At 38.6% G+C, this 22760-nt stretch overlaps 1 protein-coding gene across 17 annotated transcripts; it reads left to right on the top strand.

Annotated features, from left to right (window-relative positions):
• Positions 1–214: 214 nt before the first annotated feature.
• Positions 215–22147, top strand: SANBR (SANT and BTB domain regulator of CSR). Of its 17 annotated transcripts, none has more exons than XM_023923111.2 (21): positions 216–401; positions 3381–3546; positions 5420–5606; positions 8703–8796; positions 9788–10026; positions 10943–11001; positions 11649–11809; positions 12609–12695; positions 12816–12926; positions 14657–14780; positions 14947–15099; positions 15284–15459; positions 15836–15935; positions 16415–16447; positions 17096–17195; positions 18178–18272; positions 18387–18415; positions 18508–18581; positions 19208–19296; positions 19655–19746; positions 20157–22147. In XM_023923111.2, exons 2-21 carry the CDS (start codon positions 3397–3399, stop codon positions 20191–20193), a joined length of 2190 nt encoding a protein of 729 aa, XP_023778879.1. In that variant the 5' UTR covers positions 216–401; positions 3381–3396; the 3' UTR covers positions 20194–22147. The 17 variants fall into 17 exon arrangements, with proteins under 17 accessions (XP_086730377.1, XP_023778879.1, XP_023778878.1 ...); XM_023923110.2 differs by having other exon boundaries at positions 18384–18415; XM_086874226.1 differs by lacking the exon at positions 216–401 and adding an exon at positions 2810–2995 and having other exon boundaries at positions 18384–18415.
• The last annotated feature ends 613 nt before the right edge of the window (positions 22148–22760 follow it).

Raw genomic sequence — 22760 nt, 5'->3', positions numbered from 1 at the left:
GCGTTGCCGAGGCGACCGGACGCCGCGCGCGGGGCGAGAGGGGGCGCTGCCGCCGCCGCTGCACTGCGGCAAGGCGGGGCCGCCGCGCGCCCGGGGCGGGAGCGCTCCGCGCCGCCCCATTGGCTGTGCCCGGTGCGAGGGGGCGTGGCCTCATCACCCGCTTCGCGCCCATTGGCGGGGCCCGCCCCCCTCACGGCGTTCCCGCCCCTCCCCTGAGGGCGGGGCCGGGCGGCGCCGGCAGCTGAGGGCGCGGCGCAGCGGGTGCGGACGGGGCGCCCGCGGGTCCCGCTCGGACCTCGGTGGAGCCGAGCCCCCGTCCCGCTGCTGCCCCAGCACGTCACAAGGAGGAGCCCCTGCCCGTCCTGTCCCGTCCCGCTGACCCCGCGCCTGGGAACCGCCAGGTAAACCCGGGAGAGCGCCCGGGAGGGGTCCCGGTGGAGAGCGCCCGGGGGAGGTGTCGGTGTCCCCGCTCTGAGGCTGCTGCACTTGTAGGGTGTCTGAGACGGGTTTTTATTTCTTTAATTTAAACGCTTTATAATTTTTAATGTTGGCTGGTACGTGGGCAAGCTGCAAAGTTGCTGTTGTTCCTCTCCCCCGCCTCATTCTGCACCATCACTTCCTTGCGTCTCTGGGCTGTGGATGGGAACCTCGTGCCCATCCCACCATCTTCACCTTCCCTCAGGCTGTGCGCCTGCAAGGGGTAGTAGCTCTTCATCTCTTCTTCATTAAAAAATAACTTTCTATGATTTGCTTTAAATAATAATAAAAAAAAAAAACAAAACCTAAGCAGATTGTGCGTTTCCATAATGAGTTAACTCAGGAATCCTTTGCACCACTTGATTTGGAATTCTAGTATTAATATGAATTCCTGTTCTCACGTATCTTTCTATGTTGTGTGTCTCAAACGAGTTGGTCAGAGTTAAATCATTTGGAAACTTTTTTTTTCTCCAATTTTCATAGTGGAGGAAGGGGTTAACCTGAGCTTTCCTTGCAGTAACAGAGCAGAGAGAATCTGTAGAAGTTGCTTTTTCTCTTAAGAATGTGATTTATTACAGGCTTTATGTTGCTGCTTTTAGAGAGTTCTTGCATGAGACAGAATCTTGCACGTGTCTTTATATTTCCAGCAGGGTTTCCTAAATGACAAAAAGGCAAATACTGAATGTCATGTATAAAGCTGCAAAGAGAAATCCCGTGCTCTTTCCATAATATAAATAAAAATACTTCTGTATGCCTGTAATTATCTTCCCTCATTTGTCTTTGCAGTGACAAGCATATACAGAACTGTATTTTAATGTGCAGAATAAGCAAATAAAGAAACCTGTATGAGAGACAAAGACTTGATTCTCTCTGAATGTGTCAGCACGTTTTAGAGCACCTGTCATCCCTTTATGCTTGGGCTGCTTCATGGTCCACAGGGCTGGTGTGTAGTAAACTCGTTCCCACTGAAGCACTCAGAATTGTTCCCTGCAAATTACAGACTCCTTTTTTTTTTGTTTTTCAAAACAAAAAAAAAAGGTTTTCCTTCTGTTTTCCTTTCTTTGATTACCCAGTGTAATCATCCCATAGCAGTAGCCCTCAAAATGGTGATTTATGGAATATTGACGTTGCTGGTAATTTTACTCGCATTAAGCCTATTTTATGGTGGGAAACCAGGGGATTATAATACTCCATCATTTACTTATCTCATCCAAACATATTTTTAAACCAGCTGCTCCATGTGTATGAGCTAGCACAAGAAGTCAGCTCTGTGTTTCATAACCACTGGGGTTTGCCCCTAGTGCTGACCTGTTCTGGCCCGGTTATTTCTCCTCCTGACAGCAGAAACGGGAGCTGTTCAGGGGCTGAAATGTAATTGCTACCGACATCTGTCTGCACACTGACAGAGAGAAGTCTCCACCACAGAATCACCACTGTGACACTGCTTGAAAGTGCTCTCAGGGTGAGGGATAAGGACACAGTGACTTCAGGGACTGATCCACTTTTGCCTGATAGTGGCATCTATTTTACTTGGAATTTTGAGCTTGTATAATCTGTGAGGACCTCTCTATTTCAAAACTGGCTATTTGGTGTATTTTACAGCAGCTTTCATTTAGACAGAATTGCTAAAATGGTATGAAATTTTCTATAGGACTTCTGTTTTGTGGCTTTTTTTCTTCTTTTTAAATCTCATGACTGTGGGAAAGCAAAAAATTCTCTCAATGGGTTCTGGTTTTTTTTCCTTCTGATTTAATTCAGCTGCTCTTTTGAGAGGATGAAAGCTTACAGTTACCTGCTGCTGTGATTTCTGTTTCTACCAACAAAACAAGCAGAAAAAAGGGCTGGAACAGCTTCTAGAGAGAGAAAAAATCAGGGCTATTATGTGTATTTTAAGCATCTTTTCTTTTAGAGGGTGGCGCAAAAGCAGCATCTATGTACAGTATGCTTTTAGTAATTAGTTATCAGGTGTTATCTAGGTGTATTTTCTCTCAAATTATCTATAATTCTTGCTTCATAAGTCAAAAATTTGTGTGTGGCTTTTAAGTTCTGTTATTAAGTACTTCTAAGTCCCTCCTGAGCTCTTTGGCCATGTGTTACTTGATCATGAAACTCTTAATTAATGGCTGGAGTTCTTTCCCAGCATAAACCAAATTAGTACTTTGAACTTTTGCTCTATTCCCTGGTGCTATACATAAAATCCATTTAGAGAAACAAAAAAACCCAACCTAATTATAATCCTGTTTTATAAAGTGTTTTCTTCTGTTCTTTTATGCTTTGTTCTGGTGTTTGGCTTGAAGCTGAGGAATAAAAGGTTTTTGGAACTGCTAATCGTGGCTAATAAGGAGTTAGGAATGTCAGGTGTTTGGGATGAGAGTTGAACAAGATTCAGGTGCTGTTTCCTGGCTCTGAAATGTTGATGGCCCTTAAATTGGTATTCTTGTTGCTTGACTTCTAAATAATGGCAGTCAGGTGTGCTGAGCAGATGAGCACAGCAAGAGGAGAGAAGAGCAGCAAGAGAGTAGGTTTGTGGGAACTGTACTTGAATTTGAGTAAATTTACATTAAAATGCCCCTCTGTAACTTAGGCTGTTTATTCTGAGATTTTTGAAGCCTTTCTCTTGTGTTCTCTTGTCTCTGAGGCCTCAGAGGTGTGATTTCCCCTCTGGAAAGAGGCAGCTCAGAGGAACGGTGGATAAATACCTGCTGCTCTTGGGCTGGGTTTGGTACGTTTTGCACATCTGCTTCTCCCTCAGGGCTTTGAGAATATGTAAACTTTGTCAAAAAAGCCTCAGTACTTGACTTTAATGCTGTGGTAAACACTTCCCCCAGTAATTTATGGGTAAAAGTAGATCAAGCTTTAGCAAACTATGCAATGAGACTTGCTAAAAACTCTTTCTTTTCTAGGCTTAAGTAGCCAAAGATGAGTCGTGGATTCTCAGAAAACAATAACTTCCCCTATGACAACAACCAAATGGTTTTGGATATGATCCTGTGTTCCCTAGTTGGTGTTCCTCAGCCTATCAACTGGGACAGTGTGGCAAGGCTGGTTCCAGGATATACATCCAAAGAAGTAAGTTCACTAATAAAAGAATTTGAATGCTTTATGGACAAGAAAACATTTCTGGGGGGGGAGGGAAGGAAATTGAAGTTAAGGGTTTTTTTCCCTAAAGTAATTTGCAGTTAATTGAAAATATTAAATGAGCTGTAGATTGAAAAGAGGTGGGGGGGTTTTATTTTGTTTCTACAGAACCTGAACATTCAGAAATGCTTTCTGCATTGTCTTTCATTAGAACTTCTACAGAATAAGAATAAAAATTACCAGAAAGGAAAAATTAAAAAGTGGATTTTAAAAAAGGTGGCTGTGCTACTGCATTGCAAACTCCATAACTAAGACTTGTATGGAAACGATGCCAGTACACACTAACCCTGTGCAGGTTGTAGTATCCTTGCTAGGAAACCAAGTTTCCTACTTTTTAAAAACCTAGTTTTCAAAACCTAGTTTTCTCTGTGCTTGTTGTCCCAGCTCTAACCAAGGAGGGGTTACAGATCTCTATTAGGTAAAGAGTGCAGTTGCTTCTTTTTTGATCCTTCCAGATGGGGATTTTTCTTTCTTTTGCTGGAGTTGAGTTGGAAGAACCTCTGCATTCTTACTCCTCTTTCTGGATTGAAAGTGAAATGCTTTTTTTTTTTTTTAATAGTAATTTTGTTGTTTTCATTTCTGAGAAGGGTGTAAACTAAGAAAAGTCTTTTGCCCTTGTGATTCAGCAAAGCTGAAAGAAAACAAGCCAGTGGTCTTGACTTGCTTGCAAGCCTAATCAAGTGTGTCAGCTCACATTCATAGCAGTGCTATTGGGCGTTGCTATAACCTTGTATTTCGAACATAAAAATAAAGGATTGGGTGTAGAAGCTTCTGTGGAATGTTACTGCCTTTCAAGTGCCTGGCTGAGTGCTTGGGGACATCTCTGCTGTTCACCTTTCAATGTGCAGACAGCACTGTGTGCATTAAGCAGATAAAATAACACTGTAAGCGAGCCCTCTCCTCAAGTTAATTCGTACTATTGATTAGTACATGTCTGATTACTCTGTTTTTAAAGAACTAAATGTCTCAAATATGTGAAGTCTCTGTTTAAGGCAGTTACATAAAAGCACAGATATCCCTTTATTTATCCCTTGTATACGTGAGACTGGCATCACAAATTTGAGACACTGTGGATGTCAGAAGGATGTCCCTGTGTGGCCCTGGCATGAAGCAAAGTCTGTTAACTCAACCCAAAACAAATAAATGAAAACAGCTGCTAATGGAGCCCAACACCTGTGTCACAGGAGGAGCACCTGTAGAATTAAGTAGATTTATTTGTATGTGCAAGTTACCTCTGTGTAGGACTTTGCTGAACCAAACCTATAATTTTGGTTGTGTTAGAACAAATTTATAGAATGGAAAGACTTTCTAGTTCATCAAAAACAGGTGATGGGAAGTTCATAGAATTGCAGTGGAAAGCAGCAGTGCCTTTTGTCCACATGGCAATGGAAGTCGTAAAGTAAAAGAATAATTATTGTGAATCAATTTCTATAGCCACTCTTGATAACATTTGACCATGTTTATGGTAAAAATACTAGTTACAAAACGAGAATTCAAACTCTTCTCCGTAACTTTCTCTTTGAAAACTGGGCTTAAAATCACAGGGTTTAAGGAAATGAAAGTTGAAACAGGTTTTATCTAATCTTTTCTCTATTTGAATCTTTAATTATGGTAACTCTTATTTTGCTGTGTATTTATGTACTTTGCTGATATCACTAAATAGGAAGCATTTATGAGTTTGATATCAGTAACTGATAACTTTCACATGCAAAAATGTGCAATACAGTATCCATCTCAAATCATAGCTATTAAAAATGTGCTGAAAGCTACTGCTTCATTGTCCTATCATTTAATCTTGTGACAGTGTGCAAAAAGGTTTGATGAACTAAAAAGCAGTGGAAGTTCACCTGTTGACAACCAATATAATCCCCTGATGGCTGCTGGTGGGAGTCCTGTGGAAACTTTAGCTACGTACATCAAATCCTCCTTGCTCGATTCACAGACAGAGTTTCAGGAGCCTGCTATTGGGCAGGATTCCATTACTATAACTGGTATGTTTTTAGTCATTCTGAAATATATTGGCTTTGATAATCAGTATGTGCATGCTTCTGTCCTGAGTGGCTAAGTCCACCCAGGAATAATAGTCATTCCTCTTTGGAGAGTTAAGTATTAATATAATGCATACAACAAGGCACTTGCCATTAGTTTAGTTTAAGAATCAATGTTTGCTTGGGTACTTGTGATAATTTGTCCTTCCAAGAGGCGTAAATCCTTCTGCTGGATTCTGTTTAGGATTTTTGGTGGTGTGCTGATAAGCCTACAGCCATTTGAAGTCACGTTAAGCAGCATTATTAAAGTAACTGGAGAGTATTGTGAAGAAAAGCTGCAGGAAGCTGAGGGGGTGATCCCTCAAGGGCAAACCTTCCTCTCCCAGATACAAGCCCTGTGTTTGCCATGGATGGGTACAGAGGAGTTGGAGCAAAATGTAGCTAATTTATGCTTCAAGACTATCTTGCGATACCATAAAATGGCTTAGTCAATTATGTGTCCCAGTAATTACTGGGCAGAAGAGGAGCAAACCCAATAGTTGTAAATTCAATCATAGCACAATTAAATATTGTTAACAATTCCTTTAGTACTACTGCTGTCAGAAGTTGTAATTAAATGTGTGTTATTCTCTGATTTTTAGTACAGAGAAGTTCCAGTGACTTTAGAACTTGGTAAATGCATTTGCATGAGAAATTTGCTCCAGTGATGAATAAATAATTTCTGTGTTAAAAATTAAGATGACAGTGAAGCGTTTAAATGTGTTCTCTGCTAAAATGTCCTTTACTACAGCTTTCACTGTCCTCTTTGCAGCAGGAAAACAGCTGTTTGAATAAAATGTTTTTAATAACTCTAATCAAGGGATGTTGTTGGAAAACTGTATATGGAGTGTCACGACTGAAAGTGTTTCCCATCAGCTTTCAATTACGTGGTTCCATGCCTGATGTGGGATAAATGCTGCTGGCACCCACAGGTCCCTGTTTACAGGATTAGCAGCTCCCAGTAGGCAGTTAAGGAGCTAACTCTGCTTCTAGAACTCATTAGACAATTAGTGCATGTTTTCTTTTTAACAGTGTGATACATGTAATGAGTATTTATGCAGTTAAGTCCACTAATGCAATGTTACCTTCGACAAGATCCTAGCCTGAGATTGTTCTCTGTTTTCTTTGTGACTTTGGATAAATAATTTGCTCTGTTTGAGTGTAATTTGTTGATAGGAAATTAGGGTAATTAATCTTTTTTTCTCACAGGCTTGGGTGAACTCGCCTTCTTAGTATTTGTGAGGTACTTCTACATTTCAGAATTGGGGATTTGAGTCAATCCTATTTGTAAATGTTTTTTGTTTAATTAATTGCTTCCTAGTGGATTTTTTCACATTAGTTTATTGTTCGGATCAAGAATTTTGGGCTTGTTTGCCTTTGTAGTCACGAGTAACACCAAGAAAAAGCAAATCAGACCATACTCATTCTGAGCTGAATTCTGGTTTTGGCCGAGTTATAAAAGCTCATTTAATACTTGCTAATTGCAAGGCAAACTGCTTGTTAGTCCCTCTGATTGCATCTCATGACAGTAAAAAAGCAGGGAGGATAGCCTGTCACCCGAAGTATTTGTTACAAGGTTTCAAAAGTTAATCAATTTGTAACCTTTGGTACTGAGAAGAAAGATACGCGTGGTGAAGTTCAGATGTCCTCGTTAATTTGGCTGTGTTGCATATTCTTATCAGCCTTATTGCCGTCAATAAATCACTTCACCATGATCACAATGAACTCGTTAATATATTTGCAGACAGAACTCTTTCATACCATGTATTTTCACAGTCCCTTCTTTTATAACTCAAACCTTTGATTGCAGCCCAGGGCTCCCACCTCACCTGCAGTGAGGATGGCTGCCCAGAAAGCTGTGGCTGGAGCAGCCTTTTCCAAGATTTTACTGGGAGTGAATCTCTCCCTTCTGTTAACTGTACTCCCTCATATTAAGGCCTTACTAAGACTAAACTGTGCAAGCACCTTTGGCTGCACCTTTGGAGAAAGTTTTGTTTCTTTTGCCTCCAGTGCAGTAATTTTGCTTTCCTGAGGGGCATAACTGCTGTGTTCTGCACCATATAATTTTTGCTGTCAGTCTGCTGTAGTTGCTCAGCCATTAGATGAAGAGGTCTGTCTTAATCTTCTTCAGCCTCTTACATTACTTAGAAGGGAGATGATGTTTCTGGAACTCCCAGAAATCTGAGAGAATGGCATAATCATGGAAAATCATCACCTTATGGGTTTTCAATGGAAGACAGATATGTGCCCTTGCATTGTTTAAAAAAGATAATGATCTTTCCGACTTTTAAGCAAAATCACTGAAGTTCCACCTTGCAGCAATCCATGCACAGCTGACAAAGACCTTCACTGTTTTAACCCTTGATCCAGAGCTCTGTGGATTTGGTGACTGAGCTTCACTAGGTTGTTGTGTACACTTTCCACTGCTGGTAGTGCCTTTGTGAAGACCAGTTATTTGAAGTGCATCTGTCCTTTGTTCCTGGAACAACCTCAGTGGTGTAGCTCTAGGACCAGGCAAATTTCATGGTCTGCTCTCTTTGAACATTGTTTGATATGATCAGCTAGTTTAAGCCATATGTGTGAGAAATTTAGCAAAAACAAACACATCCTAAGTGTCTTCTGTGCTTCTCTTTGGAAACTGCTTATTTCCAAAGCTGGCATGTGGTAAGGGGTGGGATTGTTCTCAAGTTATGTCCTGGCAGAAGCTTTGATGTGGCAGGGGCTTAGGAGCCACGTCCCACAAAGCAGACCAGAAGAGCTAAGGGGATGGGTCACATTCCCAGAAGGAAGTGCCGGAGGCAGTGTGTCTCATGCTCAGTGTTGAGCCAGGAGTGATCTGGATTTGAAGCCAAGTGTCTGGGCAAGCCAGCAATGCTGTGAGTTCCCATGCACGGCACTCAGAGCAGGAATCTGGATTGTTTAGTAGCCCTTATGGAAGCAGATTTGTTGCTAGCTGTTGCTCCACCATGACAGCCGTACTTCAGTTGCATTTCCAAGATACTGAAGAGCCAAAGGTCAGGAGCTTTTGTTCTAATGCAGCCTTTTTTCCTTACATTGAAGGAAGACCCAGTGCAGCCTCCACAAGGAGCTGTTCTTCAGAATCTGAGAAAGGTCCTGTACATAACAGTGGAGAAAGCACTGATGAAACCCAGGGGTAAGAAGAGCTTTGTGTGTTTGTTATCTAGGGGATTGTAGAATTGACAAAAAGACATCTAAATTGCTGTAATTTATCTACTACCAGAAAGAAAACAGCTGGAAACAGCCTAATGAATAAGAAGTTTGGAAACCTTCCATTGCTACAGAAATTCAAGGAGCTGGTTTGAGAATGTGTTGTGTGCAATAAGATATTTATAACTCTGTGCATACTGTTCCTCTGGGTGATTGATCATTGCTGTGGCAGGAATGAGAAACATACCTGGTTTTATAAAGGAATGAAGCAGGACTGATGCTCAATTGCACTTTAAAAAATACTCTTGAACATAGTTTTGTCCTGTGTAAAAGCAGGAAAAGAAAGCTGTAAATGAAATTTTCCCATGGCTTCCAATAGGCACCCAGGTCACTTTTATTCCATCACATATCCCTGTTTTCCACACTATATAATTACACATAGAATAATATTTGATACCTAAGCCTCTTTTTGTAGAGACAGCATTTACTGATTCTAGCTTTGAGCATTTCTTAAGAAATAGAGATTTTTAATATGCAATAAACCAATTCTTAATTTCCACTGATAAAAATTGCTGTTACTGTCTTTGGTGCCTCAGTGATTTAGGGACCCATATCTGGTTATTGTTTGAAAGAAATTAAGAAGAGAGAAAAAATAAGTTCTCCATGTAATTCAGGTAGTATCCTATAACAAACAGGTAACAAAATTGAGGAACAGAGCTAGAAATTTTCTATTTCTGCTGCCTTAATTAAATCATTCTGATTATCTGTAGAGGATATGCCTCTGTCTTCTTCACCTATTCAACTATAGTTTCTATTAATAGTTAATAACCACAATTTGTTTTCCCCTTGTCAATAAAACCCTGTTGGTGACATCTGGGTTGCAATGCATGGAACAGAATTGGAGATGAGGTCGTTGGGATTTGATGTCCTGCTTGGCTTAGGCTCCTAATTTGCTTTGTGGCTTTTTTTCTTTTGAGGCCGAATATGGTGATCCATGTGTGTGATGAAGCCAAAAACCTGAAAGAAGATTTTGTGTGTCCTCGAGACCTCTTGATTTCAGAGATGAAATACTTTGCTGAGTACCTGTCAGTGGATGCCCAGCGCTGGGAGGAGGTGGACATTTCCGTGCACTGTGATGTTCACATCTTTGACTGGCTGATAAGATATGTCAAAAGGAATTCCAAAGAGTTTGAGGCTAATGAAATGCCTACTTTAGGTAAAAGCAGATAATGTCTTTTAGTTTGTTAGTTCTGTGTTAATTGAAGATGAATGGTTTTGATGCAGTTCAGCCTCGGTCTGTTTCTGACTGTTGTCAGTTGTTAGAGTATTGCAGCAGAGATCCTCTGGTCATTTCAGCAGAAGGCTCTGCTTTGCCAGCACTGACAGCTTTGAGGAAACATGCTGAAAGTTGAAGCAATAAAAAAGCCTTAATATATTTTGGGGTGTGATGTCTTTAATTAAGACTCTTCAGACCTCTTCTGACCAAGGACAGAGTGGTAGATTTTAAATGCTGATGATTGGTTTGTTTGTTTCCCCTCTGCTCCCTGTTGGTACAATTGCAACGTTTTCTACAATTTCAGTGCAATCCAATAAAATGGTATTGTAGAATATAGTAGAAGAAGAATTAGCAGAAAATAGAAGATGTATGTATGTATTCTATACTATGTAGAAGAGCCTTTGTGGATTTTGAGACAAGTTTTTAATTTTTTAACGAGCCTTTGCTACCACTTTAAAATGTAACTATTTTCTTTGTTTGTAACTTGCAATGTGAAGGTTATCTTGAAAAAAAATCTCAGCTGGATGTGATGGCTACAGATGGAAGATAATCTTGTGTAATTGTTTAGTCATTGTGTCCCTGTGAAGCCTCATTTTCTAATTTTAACAAGGTTCCCGATTTTAATAAATTTTCCAGGTTATAATTGTAGTCTGGCCACTGAAATGGTAAACCAAAAAATTATTTCTTAAGATGATTAAAAGGTTCTGTATACTAGAAGATGGACTGACAAGTTGATTGCTAAAATAATAGCTAACACAGATGCTAAATATGAAGAGGGAGGGATGGGATATGAAATTATAAAAAAAAAAATAAAAATCCATCTAAAAACCCCTGCCTTTGTTCTGTTGCCTTCTAGAACCATCAAATGTCATCTCAATCCTTATTTCTTCTGAGTTTTTGAAGATGGATTCATTAGTAAGTAGTAAGAAAGATTGATTGATTTTTCTGGCATGAGGGCACAGTTAATTACCAGGTGTCTTAACAGCTTGTTTGTTGTGCTTTGGCTGTTACATAAACAGGTGCTGCAATGAGAACATTTTGAGATTTTTAACACTTTTCTTATTCTGTGCAGTACTCCAATATTTGCAGAATCTCAATGCAGTAAAACTTAATTTATTTCTAAATGTGATAGTGTGATCTAGAGTGCTTGTTTTATATCCTTTTTACATAAATGATATGTCTGCAATTTAGGGTCTGAATTTCCAGCTCTGTATAGGGAATAACTGCTGACTTTGTTAAAATGTTTGTCAAAAGTTCTGTCATTGGGGTGACCCACAGTAAAGCACAGAGGTTGAAGTTGGGATCCATGTGTTTTGTGCTTCCATTTTTGCTTCCATTTTAACAAGCAATTGGAAGGTCACTGAAATTTTTGGAGGAGAACATAAACTAAGTAATCTTAATTCAGCGTCTCCTTTAGGCAAATCTGAGGCTTATTTTTTTATTTTTAAGTTGAACTGAAATAGTTTTCCAAAACATCACACTTGAAATAAAAGTCTTGAAGCAATTAGTATGGGACTTTTCTGTCTAGAATTCCTTAACATTCATATTTCTATTTTTCCTAGGTAGAGAAATGTATTCATTATTGTCACAAAAATATGAATGCTATTGTAGCCACACCATGTAACATGAACTGTATCAACGCTAATCTTGTTACGCACATTGCTGATCTCTTCAGGCACAATGAGGTGGAAGAGCTGAAGGACAAAAGAGACAAATTTAAGAGGTAACTTTTTTGCCCTGTAATACACTTCTGAAGTGCTGTTGAGCTTTGGGATCATATTTCATAACACCTAAGACTGTGCAGTTTGAAATTGTATGTTATATATATTCTCATGGAATGTATTTTTAATGCATAATATAATGGCGTGAGTTCAGAATTTTATATTAAAATTTTGAGCAAAAAGAAGGAGCCACACTAGGAGCATGGCATGGGCAAATTATTCATGAATTCTCCCATAGGAGCCAAGATTAGGGTGAGAAACCTTTTATGGGATGACATGCTCCTTATTGGTAGAGAATGGTTTGGCTTCAGTATCCTGTGAGCTCCAGTGTTTGGACTTAGAATTCAGGATGGCTGGGAGGCTGAGTAGTTGTGCTGGAATGTTCCTTCAAACATCAGGACCTCAGCTCAGTATCAAGATAAGGGCCAATTACTGGAGTGCAGACTGACAGGCAAGCAAGGTGAAAGGAAGGGAGGATTTTAGTCCATAGGGATGAAGGTTTAATTTTAGAATGAAGTGCAATTTCACAGCAATACTCACTAATAAAAGGTCTTTTAGTTAAGGTAGAAGCTGGCAGTTAACACTGGCAAGCATTTTAATAAAGAAAAAAAAAATCAAAGTATCACTTTTGTCAACCTTGTGTAAAAACGAGATTAACGTTATAATTTAAAGGAAAATTGTATTAAAATCTAGATACTGTGAATGACTTTGCTTATCAGAATGTGATTGCTAATATCACTATACATAAAGCAATTTTCAGGTTTTTTTCTAATGGGTGAGCTGTGTTGCTGTCATTAATAGTAAACTTTTCTGCAAGAAGATTGAGAGACTGTTTGATCCAGAGTATGTAAATCCAGATTCTAGAGGAAATGCAGCAACTTTATACAGGTATGGGCTTTTTATATGGTGGTTTCAATAACAAGGACAGTCCCTGTGTTTAGAAGTCCTGCTCTTACTCCAGTGCTTTCTTTCTTTCTTTCCTTCTTTCTCTTTTTTTCATAAATCTAGGTGTTGTTTATGTAAAAAGCTGCTAACCAAAGAAACTGAAAGGAGAATTCCTTGTGTACCAGGAAAAATCAACATAGACCAACATGGGAATATTGTCTATGTTCATATAAGGTAGTGAATATGTACATATATAAAATGCTTCTTCAGTTCTGATTTTGGGTGATTTTAGAAATACATACTCGGATACATTACAAAATTAAGTCACAGATATGTGAAGAGTGTATGAGGCATCTCAATTTCTTGTATTACCTAGCAAAAAATGGGGTGTGATTGTGATGATGTACTACAGAAATTCATTCAGCAGTGCTGGTGCTGAATGGAAATGGGAAAACTGCAGCCATGATTACTGGGAGGGCTATTTTTGGGTTGTGCTGCTTTAAATAGAAAATACTCAGCTAATTCTTCCATCAGATGGTTTTAAGGTGTATGCAGTTGATGACAGATGGAATTAAATGCTGCATTTCTGCAAGTTTTTTTAGTGAAAGATAGACCTTAACATGCCAGCAAAGAAAGGCTGAAGAGGATTTTCTAGTCTGACTTTATACTGTCAGATCAAACGCTCAACCTGCTTAAAGGCTGCTATAAATAAACTTAGCCAGTTGTTTTTCTGTTCCTGAAGTATTTGTCAGAGGAGCTTGCAGGACCTGTTCTGTATATAAGCCTGATTCATTTGGCACAAATGTTTAACTGAGTTCTGTCTGCCTGATCCATGGCTGTGAACAGCTGGATTCTCCTGTTAATGAAGATGAGTCCATGATCAGCTGCTGCTCCCTCCCTCCCCACATGCCCCCTTTAAGGAGGATGGTGGGAGATTAATGACAGGAGACCTTTCTCATCAGATCCATTTTGTTCAGAACAACCAAAACAGTTCCATATCAGCTCCCACCAGTTATTCCAAGGTTTGGAGTTAAGTTCTGCCTAATATCTACATAGAACTAAATCTCGTGCCCCTGTCTTGACCTATTTAAGGTCATTGGTGATTAGTCACATAAAATTCATTAATTGTATTACTTCACTTAAGCTGAGTGTATGTGGCTCCTCTGCAATTCCCAGCTGATAAGTGTGCAGGGCTTTAAAGTTACTCAGAGGATTATCTAGATTCTAATTATTTGCCTTGTGCTACTTATGATGCTTTGCTACACAGAATATGTTCACTGAGAAGTGATGCTGCCCACTAATGAATTCAGGCTCAGGAGCTAATACAGTTCTATCTTTAATGATTTAAAAATAGGTTTCTATTTATTGGTCCTCTAGTGGTGTCTAGAACTAACTTCCCACTGGAAATACTTCTTGCTTTGTCTAGGTTAGGCACACATTTAACAAAAATTGTCCAGGCCAGGGCTTAAAACTGGGAGGAAATTTTATCTGCTCATTCTGGAGATAACATGCCCCACTGCAAGTTGCATATTCTCTTTTGAATTCTGAAGAGGTGTGTCTCATTTGAGCATAAGGAAGGAACAAAGTCCTGTATTTTTAAGTCTACAACTGCCAGGTATGCACCTTCATCAAAAGGGCACAAGCTTGTGTTTTCAAACTGTATTTCTTAGCTAAGTAATTATTGTTGTTGCAGATAGATAGAAGATGTTTATCTTAGCTTGTAAATTTGCAGTATATGGGTCTTGAGATGAATCAAGCTCTAATTCTTTGTTAGGAGTGAGTTTAGGATGTTCTGAAAAAACAAAGGCTCTTCTGTCATGCTCTGAATTTAGTAATCATTGTCTCATATTGTATCCCTCCTCTTGTAACTACTGGAAGCTTTCCAGATTTTCTGCTCTTTCTCCACCTCATGGTTCTGGGGGCAACATCAAAACAGTCAAGACTCTGATGTTTTGCTTTTTCAGAGACAAAACCTGGGAAGTGCATGAGTATTTAATTGGTCTTCACGAAGAACTGAAATCCTGGCGGGACGTTTATTGGCGTCTTTGGGGGACTGTCAACTGGTTGACCTGCTCAAGATGTAACCAGGTTAGGTGATTTCACTTTGGCTTGTGGTGGGTGACTTTTGGGGGGTGAAGCAGGGATTAAAGCTGTTTGGAAAATGTGGTAGTAAAGCTTGGTACACATTCTTTACAGCACACAATTTTTACTTCCATAGGTCATCTCACCTCTCCCTCTCTTTTTGCTAATGTAGTCTTTCCTGTGCACGGAATTCTCCCACTGCCAGTACCATTCGCAGCCGGTTCTTTATCCAGGTGTAGCAAGTGCTCTGGGCTCCACTGGCACAGGAGTGTATCCCTGTTGTAACCAAAAAGTTCTTCGGTTTGACCCTACAACCCTCCCAAAGGTACTTCAGCTCTCCTTTAAAAGAGCAGGACACATGGTGGGGTGGGCAACAGTATGTTAGGAAAACTGACCTTTTTTCAAAGTGAGGATTGTAATTCAGAAGTTGAACTTTTGTTATTATACTGACTGAAATCAGTTCTTCCCATTAACTCCAGTATTTGATCTTTGGCCTCTGTGTATTGCAGGGCTGCAAAGTGAGGGATCATATGGTGGAGTTAGCTCCAGAAAGTGAAGATGGGGATGCTTTGCCATCTCAGAGTGAAGAGGGGGATGCTTTGCCATCTCAGACTGCTCAGATCCTGAATGATCTGCTGCATCATAGAGATGTTATAGTTGTTCCTTTCACTAAGGATGAGAATAGGTAAGAACATTGTATTGTGTTACTGAAATAACTTAGCTTTCAACAGTGAACACGTGTCCTTGTTATATTTGAGTTCTCTCCCATTTCAAAATGAGTCATAGGACTTTCTAAGGGTAATTTATTTTTGGTTGTTTACTTGGAAATTGGGAAGGGAAGAACAAGAACTTTTTCCTTTTACTTTTCAAGAAGGCTTTTAGTCACTCAACCTCTATAAGCATTCACTGTGATCTTTATATTTTAATGTATTGCTATTAAAATGTTATGTGGCTGACTTGGAGGTCTGTCTGCTCTCTTGATAAGTGCTGAGTAAATTGAGACTGATTCTGAAGTAGTGGAATAGAAACATTTATTTTTGGTTCATTTATTTCTCTTGAAGTGATTCTGGTATTGGGCTTGGTGATGACAAAGGCCTTGAATGTGATGTGCTTGTAGAACCAAATACACCGTGGGGCCCCAAAACTGGAGAAATCAATGCTGTGAGTTCTGATGCTTTTCCTTCTTTATTTCTAATAATGAGGACTCTTTGAAGAAGTTCTTCAAGAACTTTTAATAAAAATAAACACTGGCTGAGAACTATAGAATCGGTACAAAGTACCCGGTTGGTGAAAAAGCAAAATTTTTCCTGTGTTGCTGGAAATAATTCAGTACAAAGCTTTCCTCCTGTTCTGGACTGATTTTTGATGAAAAAAATCAGCTGTAAATATTTTTAATGCTGATCTTACTTTAACTAAAACATGAATTGACTGCATTTAATTGGTCATTGTTTTTCATCCTGGTTTGGTTTAGTCATTCCACCAAAATTTAGAGTTCAAGATGGGAGGAGGCCTGGGAGTTACCAGTGTAGAGTGCTGCTCTGTAACCTACCACTCCTATCTTTAGAATTCCTCTCACTTGATTATTTTAATTATTATTAGTTCTTTAACTTAAATGCCTTTTTCTCTCTTTCTGACTACAGTTTTTGTCTCTGAAGAACTGGACTTTGCAGCTGGTTAGTAAAACATTTTACTGATTTTAAATATTTGGTCTTCTGCACTAGCAGAGAACTAGCTTTGATGTTTTTTGTCTTGTTTTCTAACAAATGAGACAAAAAATGTATTTTTTTGCTTTAATTTGGAGGTTGCAGTATAGCAACAGTTTTTGTAAGTGTGGTATGTGTGAAATAATACTCTGGCCTTAATATAAATGAGAAATTCCTTTGAATGTTTTAATTAATGGCAACAAGCCACACTAGCACTGCATGCATCAGTTATTAATAGTTTTTAAGGCTGACAGAAACAAATCAAAATCCAAGTTTTTGAGTATCTGTCTCTCTTGGCTGGTCTGAGGTGCTTCACCTCTTCATTGTTAAGCTTCATCATTTCTCATTACAGGGCACTTATTATCACTTTCTTTAGTGTGTTTGTATATCTAGTATATACTATATATAGTGTATACTTCAGTGTACATTCAAACACTGCAAACAGCTCATTACTGAACATTTCCATAATTCTGTGCTGATCTGTTAGAAATTATTCATGCTTTTGTCACTTAGATAGGGAACTGTACTGGATGGCAGCTCCTACCAGACAGATTAAATCATTATTTAATAGAAACCCAGCCTCACTTTTAATCTCTGGCTCTTCCTGGTGTTGGTTAGAAACAGCAATCACTGTTATCTGAAGAGGAGGAGTACACCACGGGCTCAGAGGTCACTGAGGATGAAGTGGGGGATGAAGAAGAAGTGTGCAAGAAACCAGGTACATCAAGTCTTTACAGTCCTCCTCTCTGGAGTTATCAGATAGGGATTTGAGGCAGCAGAAGTCCTCTGTAAGCAGATTTTGAATATCAGGCGTTTCAAAAATAAAACACAAAGTTACTTGAATTTTATCCCTAGTTTTTCTGTGGTTAGATACAAATTATCTGACTGCTCAGTGCCATCAAAAATCCCTGGCAAACATGACAAGCTGAAACTATTCATGTCTGAAAAGTCCCTGTAATTATCAAGCACTTATTTTGCAGGAAACCCTCAAATCAATGAAATTTCATGTAATAAATGTTGGAAGAAAAGGTAGAAATTACATGGCTGTTTTTACATGCAAAAAAAATTTGCAGATTTGTCATTTGATTACATGGAGGAATGACTGATTAATGTAGCTAAAGCTGAGTCTGCATTGAAGCTAAGCTTTATATGATCAAAAAAGACTTTAATTTTTATTTTTATTTTTTTAATGTGATAATGGATTTAGGAACATGGAAAGCCAAAAAGCAACTTCTCCTCTTCACCCTACTAATGATTCATTGGAAGAGAGGCAGTTCTTTGTTCTTTTTGTCTTTACTCAAAGGGCAATTAGAATTGTACCAGTTTAAAACATTATATAAGTTTTGAAAGAAAATGTTTGTAATTTAAATTTAAAGTTGTTTGATCTGCTATTGCTCAGAATTTAGTCATTGAATTAATATGATCAAAAATGTAGCTCGTACATGAACTTATTTTTAAATGTAAAAAAATTGTGCTGTTATGTGTAATCACTCTGCATTTTAAAAACATACTTGAGTTTCTGTATAATGCTCGTAGAAAAAGCATTTGAGTAATTAGTGGCATGCCTGCAACACTAATAAAAGGAAAACAGCCTGTTGATTTACACTATTTGAAAGAAATAGAGGAAAAAACACTTCAGTAGCTCTGCAGTTGAGAAATTCCAGGTATCTGAGGGTATGAATAGATATTTCTTCCATTAGCAGGGAGAAAGGAGAAATTAAAGAAATCCTACAGGCACCCAAAGAAAGCGGTTTCTTCACCTAGTGTTCAGAAAAGGGAGAAGCCATCTGATAAGGTAAAATCACAGCTGTGAATCCAAGCCCTCTGGCTGGCTTAAATAATGAGGAATTTTCTCTAAATTTTGGAACTTAGAAAACCATATTAAATGTGGCTTTTTTTCCTTCAGCAGTCAAGTTCCCGAGATGTTTCTCCGTTCATGTGAGTCATTTTCAAAGCCCTTGACCACACATTTTAGTATCTCCCTCTTTTAAGCCGTTCCTGATAAGAGTGTGTGCACCTTTCTCTTGCAGTGTGAGTATGCAGCAGAACAAATGGGATGCCTCCAGGTCCCTGAGATTCAACCAAGATGCTCAAAGAGAAGATGGTCTGTTCCTGCATGAGTTTAGCTTTTATAATGTTAATATTATGCAAAGAAAATGATCCAGTTAATTTTCTTAAAATGTAGTTACACCCCTGTAGGGTGAATTTAATCTCAGATACAGCAATGGGATTTGTGGTGTTTGTGTGATTTATGTGCTTTATTTGGAATGTCAGCACAGAACCTACGGAGATGTAGTTGTGTCGTCTGATGATTATAAAAATATGCAGATATTTCTTTCCTGCATCCCTGTGGCATTTGTTGTCTGTGCAGATAAATAAACATCCACTTCCATCTCATTCCCAGTCTGACTAAAACCATTCAGAATTGGATTAATTTTTTCTGTCTTTTTTAATCTCTCCTGAGACTCTTGTTTGAGTTTGCTGTTTTAAAAATCCTCTGCCTGAAAACCACTTCCTAAGATTTTGATCTCAGTGTAGTGCCTCAGGCTGATTCTGGTATCTGCCAAGGCTGCTGAGGATTCAGCAGGATTTAGGATCTTGGTTGTTCAAGATTTTTATATGAACTAAAAAAAATTTACAAACCCAGTATCACTAAAGTCTGTCTATTCCTCCTTGTGTTCAGTAGCCATGAAAACCTTTATTCTAAATATCCTTTCTTATTTCTGACAGATCAAAGAAGAATGTCTGAGATCACAGGGCACTTAATAAAAATGAGACTGGGAGACCTTGATCGAGTCAAGTCCAAAGATAGCAAAGAAGTAAGTTTTGTCCTGGCAAAATGTAGTATTTTCAGAGTTGAAGTGAGCCTTGGTTAACAAAAATATTAAACACAAATTAAAATAACATCTATTAAATACTTGAGCTGAAGAATTAATTTTATTGATCTTCATTTTGTTCCAAGTGTGATTTTTTGAGGATTAGAGTTTAAAATAATCTTTAAAGGTCACTGCTTTTAAAAACTGTTCATGGAAAATAGAATGGGTTTAAAAAAAATCAGTACTGGATTGTAATAATGGGCAAAAGTATGCCATAGGTTGTGCTGAATGTTAGTGTCACTGATTACATTGAAATCATGTCAAAACTTGATTTTTTAAATTTTTTTTTTCTGGATTCCAGTATGCAGGAGGCATTTATTCTAGACTTGAAGCTCAGATAAAAGCCTCAGCACAGATGAGTGCACGACAAAGCAATGCTGAGAAGAATCCCAAGTAAGATTTTAAAATCAAAGCAAGAAAAACTCATGGATTTTTGGGGGTGTGGGGTGGTGGGTTTAAAAGAAATATTTTAAAGAAAAACACACCTCACTTCATACATTACTTATGGATCAGCTTCCACCAGGTTAAGCCATATGAGGTGTGAAATCTTCCCTTTGTCTCCCAGTAGAGCTGGGAGAATGAAACTCTTGGAGCTGGGGGAAGGTTCACTGCAGCTCCAACATAATTTTCATTTCAGGAAGTTAGGGAAAACCAGAAAAGTGTTAGCCAATACTTTTAGCCTGTTCTTCATCCACCTTGTGAAACGAAACCAAAACACCCCCACAGATCAAAAACCTGCATTAATAATGTAAAATACCCTGCATTAAAAATGTAAATATGTTTCTTGTGTGTTTTTAACCCAGGTCCAAAGCCCGTTTTGGTCAAGGCCGTCCAACATAAAGAGTCATGGACACACTTTAGCCAGATAGTTACTGCTTCCTGAAACTCCACTGCACTCTGACATGGAGAATGCACATCTCTCAAAGCTTTCCAGTGACTTATTTATTACTTTAAGCCTTGTAAATTATTTTGTGCTATAAATGAATGCAAACCCGATAAGGTCTGTACTTATTTTAATTGTAAATATACTATTTCTTAAAGTTAAATTTAATTGCTTTTTTTAGGCTATTGTGTTAAGTTGCATAGAAAATATTTTATAAATCTACAAAATTAAATTATCAGACTAACTTTATTTATGGGGGAAGACACAAATACGCCTTTTGGTATGCTAGAAATACTGAAAAGGAAAAAGCAAGACTACTGAATTCTGAATGCAGTCAGCAGCATTAACCCGTCCCCTCGTGTATTTATATTGTGTTGTATTTGATGGTACATTTTAGGTCAGTCCTCTGGGGATTTGCATTTAAAGTCCATGACAATACCTGTGACTTAGACTAGTTGAAGCAAAATTTTCATGCAGTTCTGGGGCTTTCTTGTGTACATCACACAACTCCCACTCTTCTGAAGGTGGGTAGCAGGTAGGGACTAGACCTCCAAAGATGCTCTCAGTGCCATGATGGTGCAGCATTGCACCTTGCATGTGAACCATTTGCTTTTCTTGTATATAAAATCTGTACCCATCCCAATTCCTGACCCCTCCTGCAAAGGACAGTGCTTTGTTCCCTTCTAAAACCCAAACCTTGTGATGCAAAGCAGTTTTATCTCTAACTGATGCTATGCCTCTAAATTTCGGAGCAGATCTCTTATTAATTCTGCATCTTGCAACAGAAATGTATCATTACAAAGGCTTGTGCACGTAGATCTTTTGGGTCTAGTTACTTCCTGAAACCTGCCTGATTAATACTATTTAGAAGTCAGATGCACTTTCAAGTTCTGTATTTGGAGCAATAGAATACAAATCCAGGGCTACCCAAATGAAATAACTTGCCTAGAAAATACGTTGCATATTAGCAGAGAAAATGGCAATAATAATGATGGCTGAATTCAAGGAAACAAGTTCTGACTTTTTGAAGCAGGTGGAAAGAGAGCTCAGGGAAAGCTTATTCCAACTCCTGGCTGTACAATAAATTGTGAGTTTGGAATTAAGTCAGCAAGTTCCTGGGTGGCAGGGTGGGAGTGGGTTAAGGAGAGGGAGATTTGTCAAAATGCTCTTCTCTCCCCTGGGGCTTTTTTTGTTTGTCTTGTTTCTTGATGATTTTCGGTAGGTGTTAGAGGACTAGGATAGCAATACTTGAAAAAACTGCTGTCAAGGTGCAAGAGTTTCATTGAAACAATTAAAAATCAGTGTTACTTGTGTGTTTTGTCCAATGCTGTAGCAAATTTGGAGCCCAGTGAAACCAACAAGCAAAATTGGATTCCGTGGCTTTGATTTTGGACAGGAGCTGCAATTTTTCAGGAGTACTTATATCAAATAAATAATGTTTTGTGAATGGCTCAGGCTTGTTTGCAAGTACTAATGCAGTTTGAAGCACTTGTAGTCAATGTTGGAAAACTGATTGTTGTTTGTTGCAAGTACTATAAAACCCATCAGGTATGAAAAATGGAGTAGAAAAAGTGTATTTTCTACAATTTTGTGACTTCTGATAGAGGGTTGTTCCAAATTCCCATGGTAAACCTGGCTATGAAAGTTGCAGGCTGCATGTGTGTGTGTTTAGTTTTCATAGAACTACTGACTAGAAGAAAAATGAAAATTCTGCTGGTTTTGTTCTGTGGGGAAGTGCCAGTTCTATGTGCCAGTATTGTTTTACTCAAAAATATTTTTGACCGTATACAAATAATAGACATGATGTGCAGTCTTATATTTTTTTCCCCATGCCAACCACCTTGAATTTTTATCTTGTATTAATTTTGAAAATTTGTCTTGGTTTAATGGAAATAAACATTATTAATTTAAGAAGTGTGTGAGTTTTTTATAGCTGCTTTTAAGAGTTAAGTATGTGCATAAATGTTGTTTGATGGTCTCAATCATGCATGTGTATTTGTGATTAAATTGCAGCATCCTCATACAGGCTTTTTATCTGTCAAGAACAGGATATCATTAAATGCAGAGGTACTCCAAATCTACAAGAACTTATAAGAATTCTTATCTGCATCAAGTTTTGAAGCTGGATTAAAAATTCCTCAGTGAGCTGCACTACAACTGACCCAAGTATGCAAAATGCCAGGCTAAGTTATGTTTAAAAAACGTTTAACTTTGCATTGCACTGCCACAGTGCAGATTGCTTAAATGGTACAATCTGTTAAATCTGTGAATACAATTCGTTTCCATGATTCTGTTTCTAGGAACTGATAAATGGACGTCTTGGATGTCCTGTGTTTGTGCAGTTGGGATATTGGGAAGGCTACAGTGTATATCCTGCTGTCACACGTGGGTATAATTGAACTTACTGCACTCTGGAGCTGTGCCTGTTTCCTGGATTCCCAGAAATCTTGGAGAAAGGGACAGAATTTTAACTTCAGTGATAGCCCCAAGGAAAAAAGATGTTGTGTTAGGAGAAGTGTGGACA

Source organism: Cyanistes caeruleus, chromosome 2, assembly GCF_971803275.1.
Source record: "Cyanistes caeruleus chromosome 2, bCyaCae1.hap1.1, whole genome shotgun sequence".
Classification (NCBI taxonomy): Eukaryota; Metazoa; Chordata; class Aves; order Passeriformes; family Paridae; genus Cyanistes; species Cyanistes caeruleus.
The sequence above is the reverse complement of the archived record's forward strand: the minus strand, read 5'-3'. Positions and strand labels throughout refer to the sequence as shown.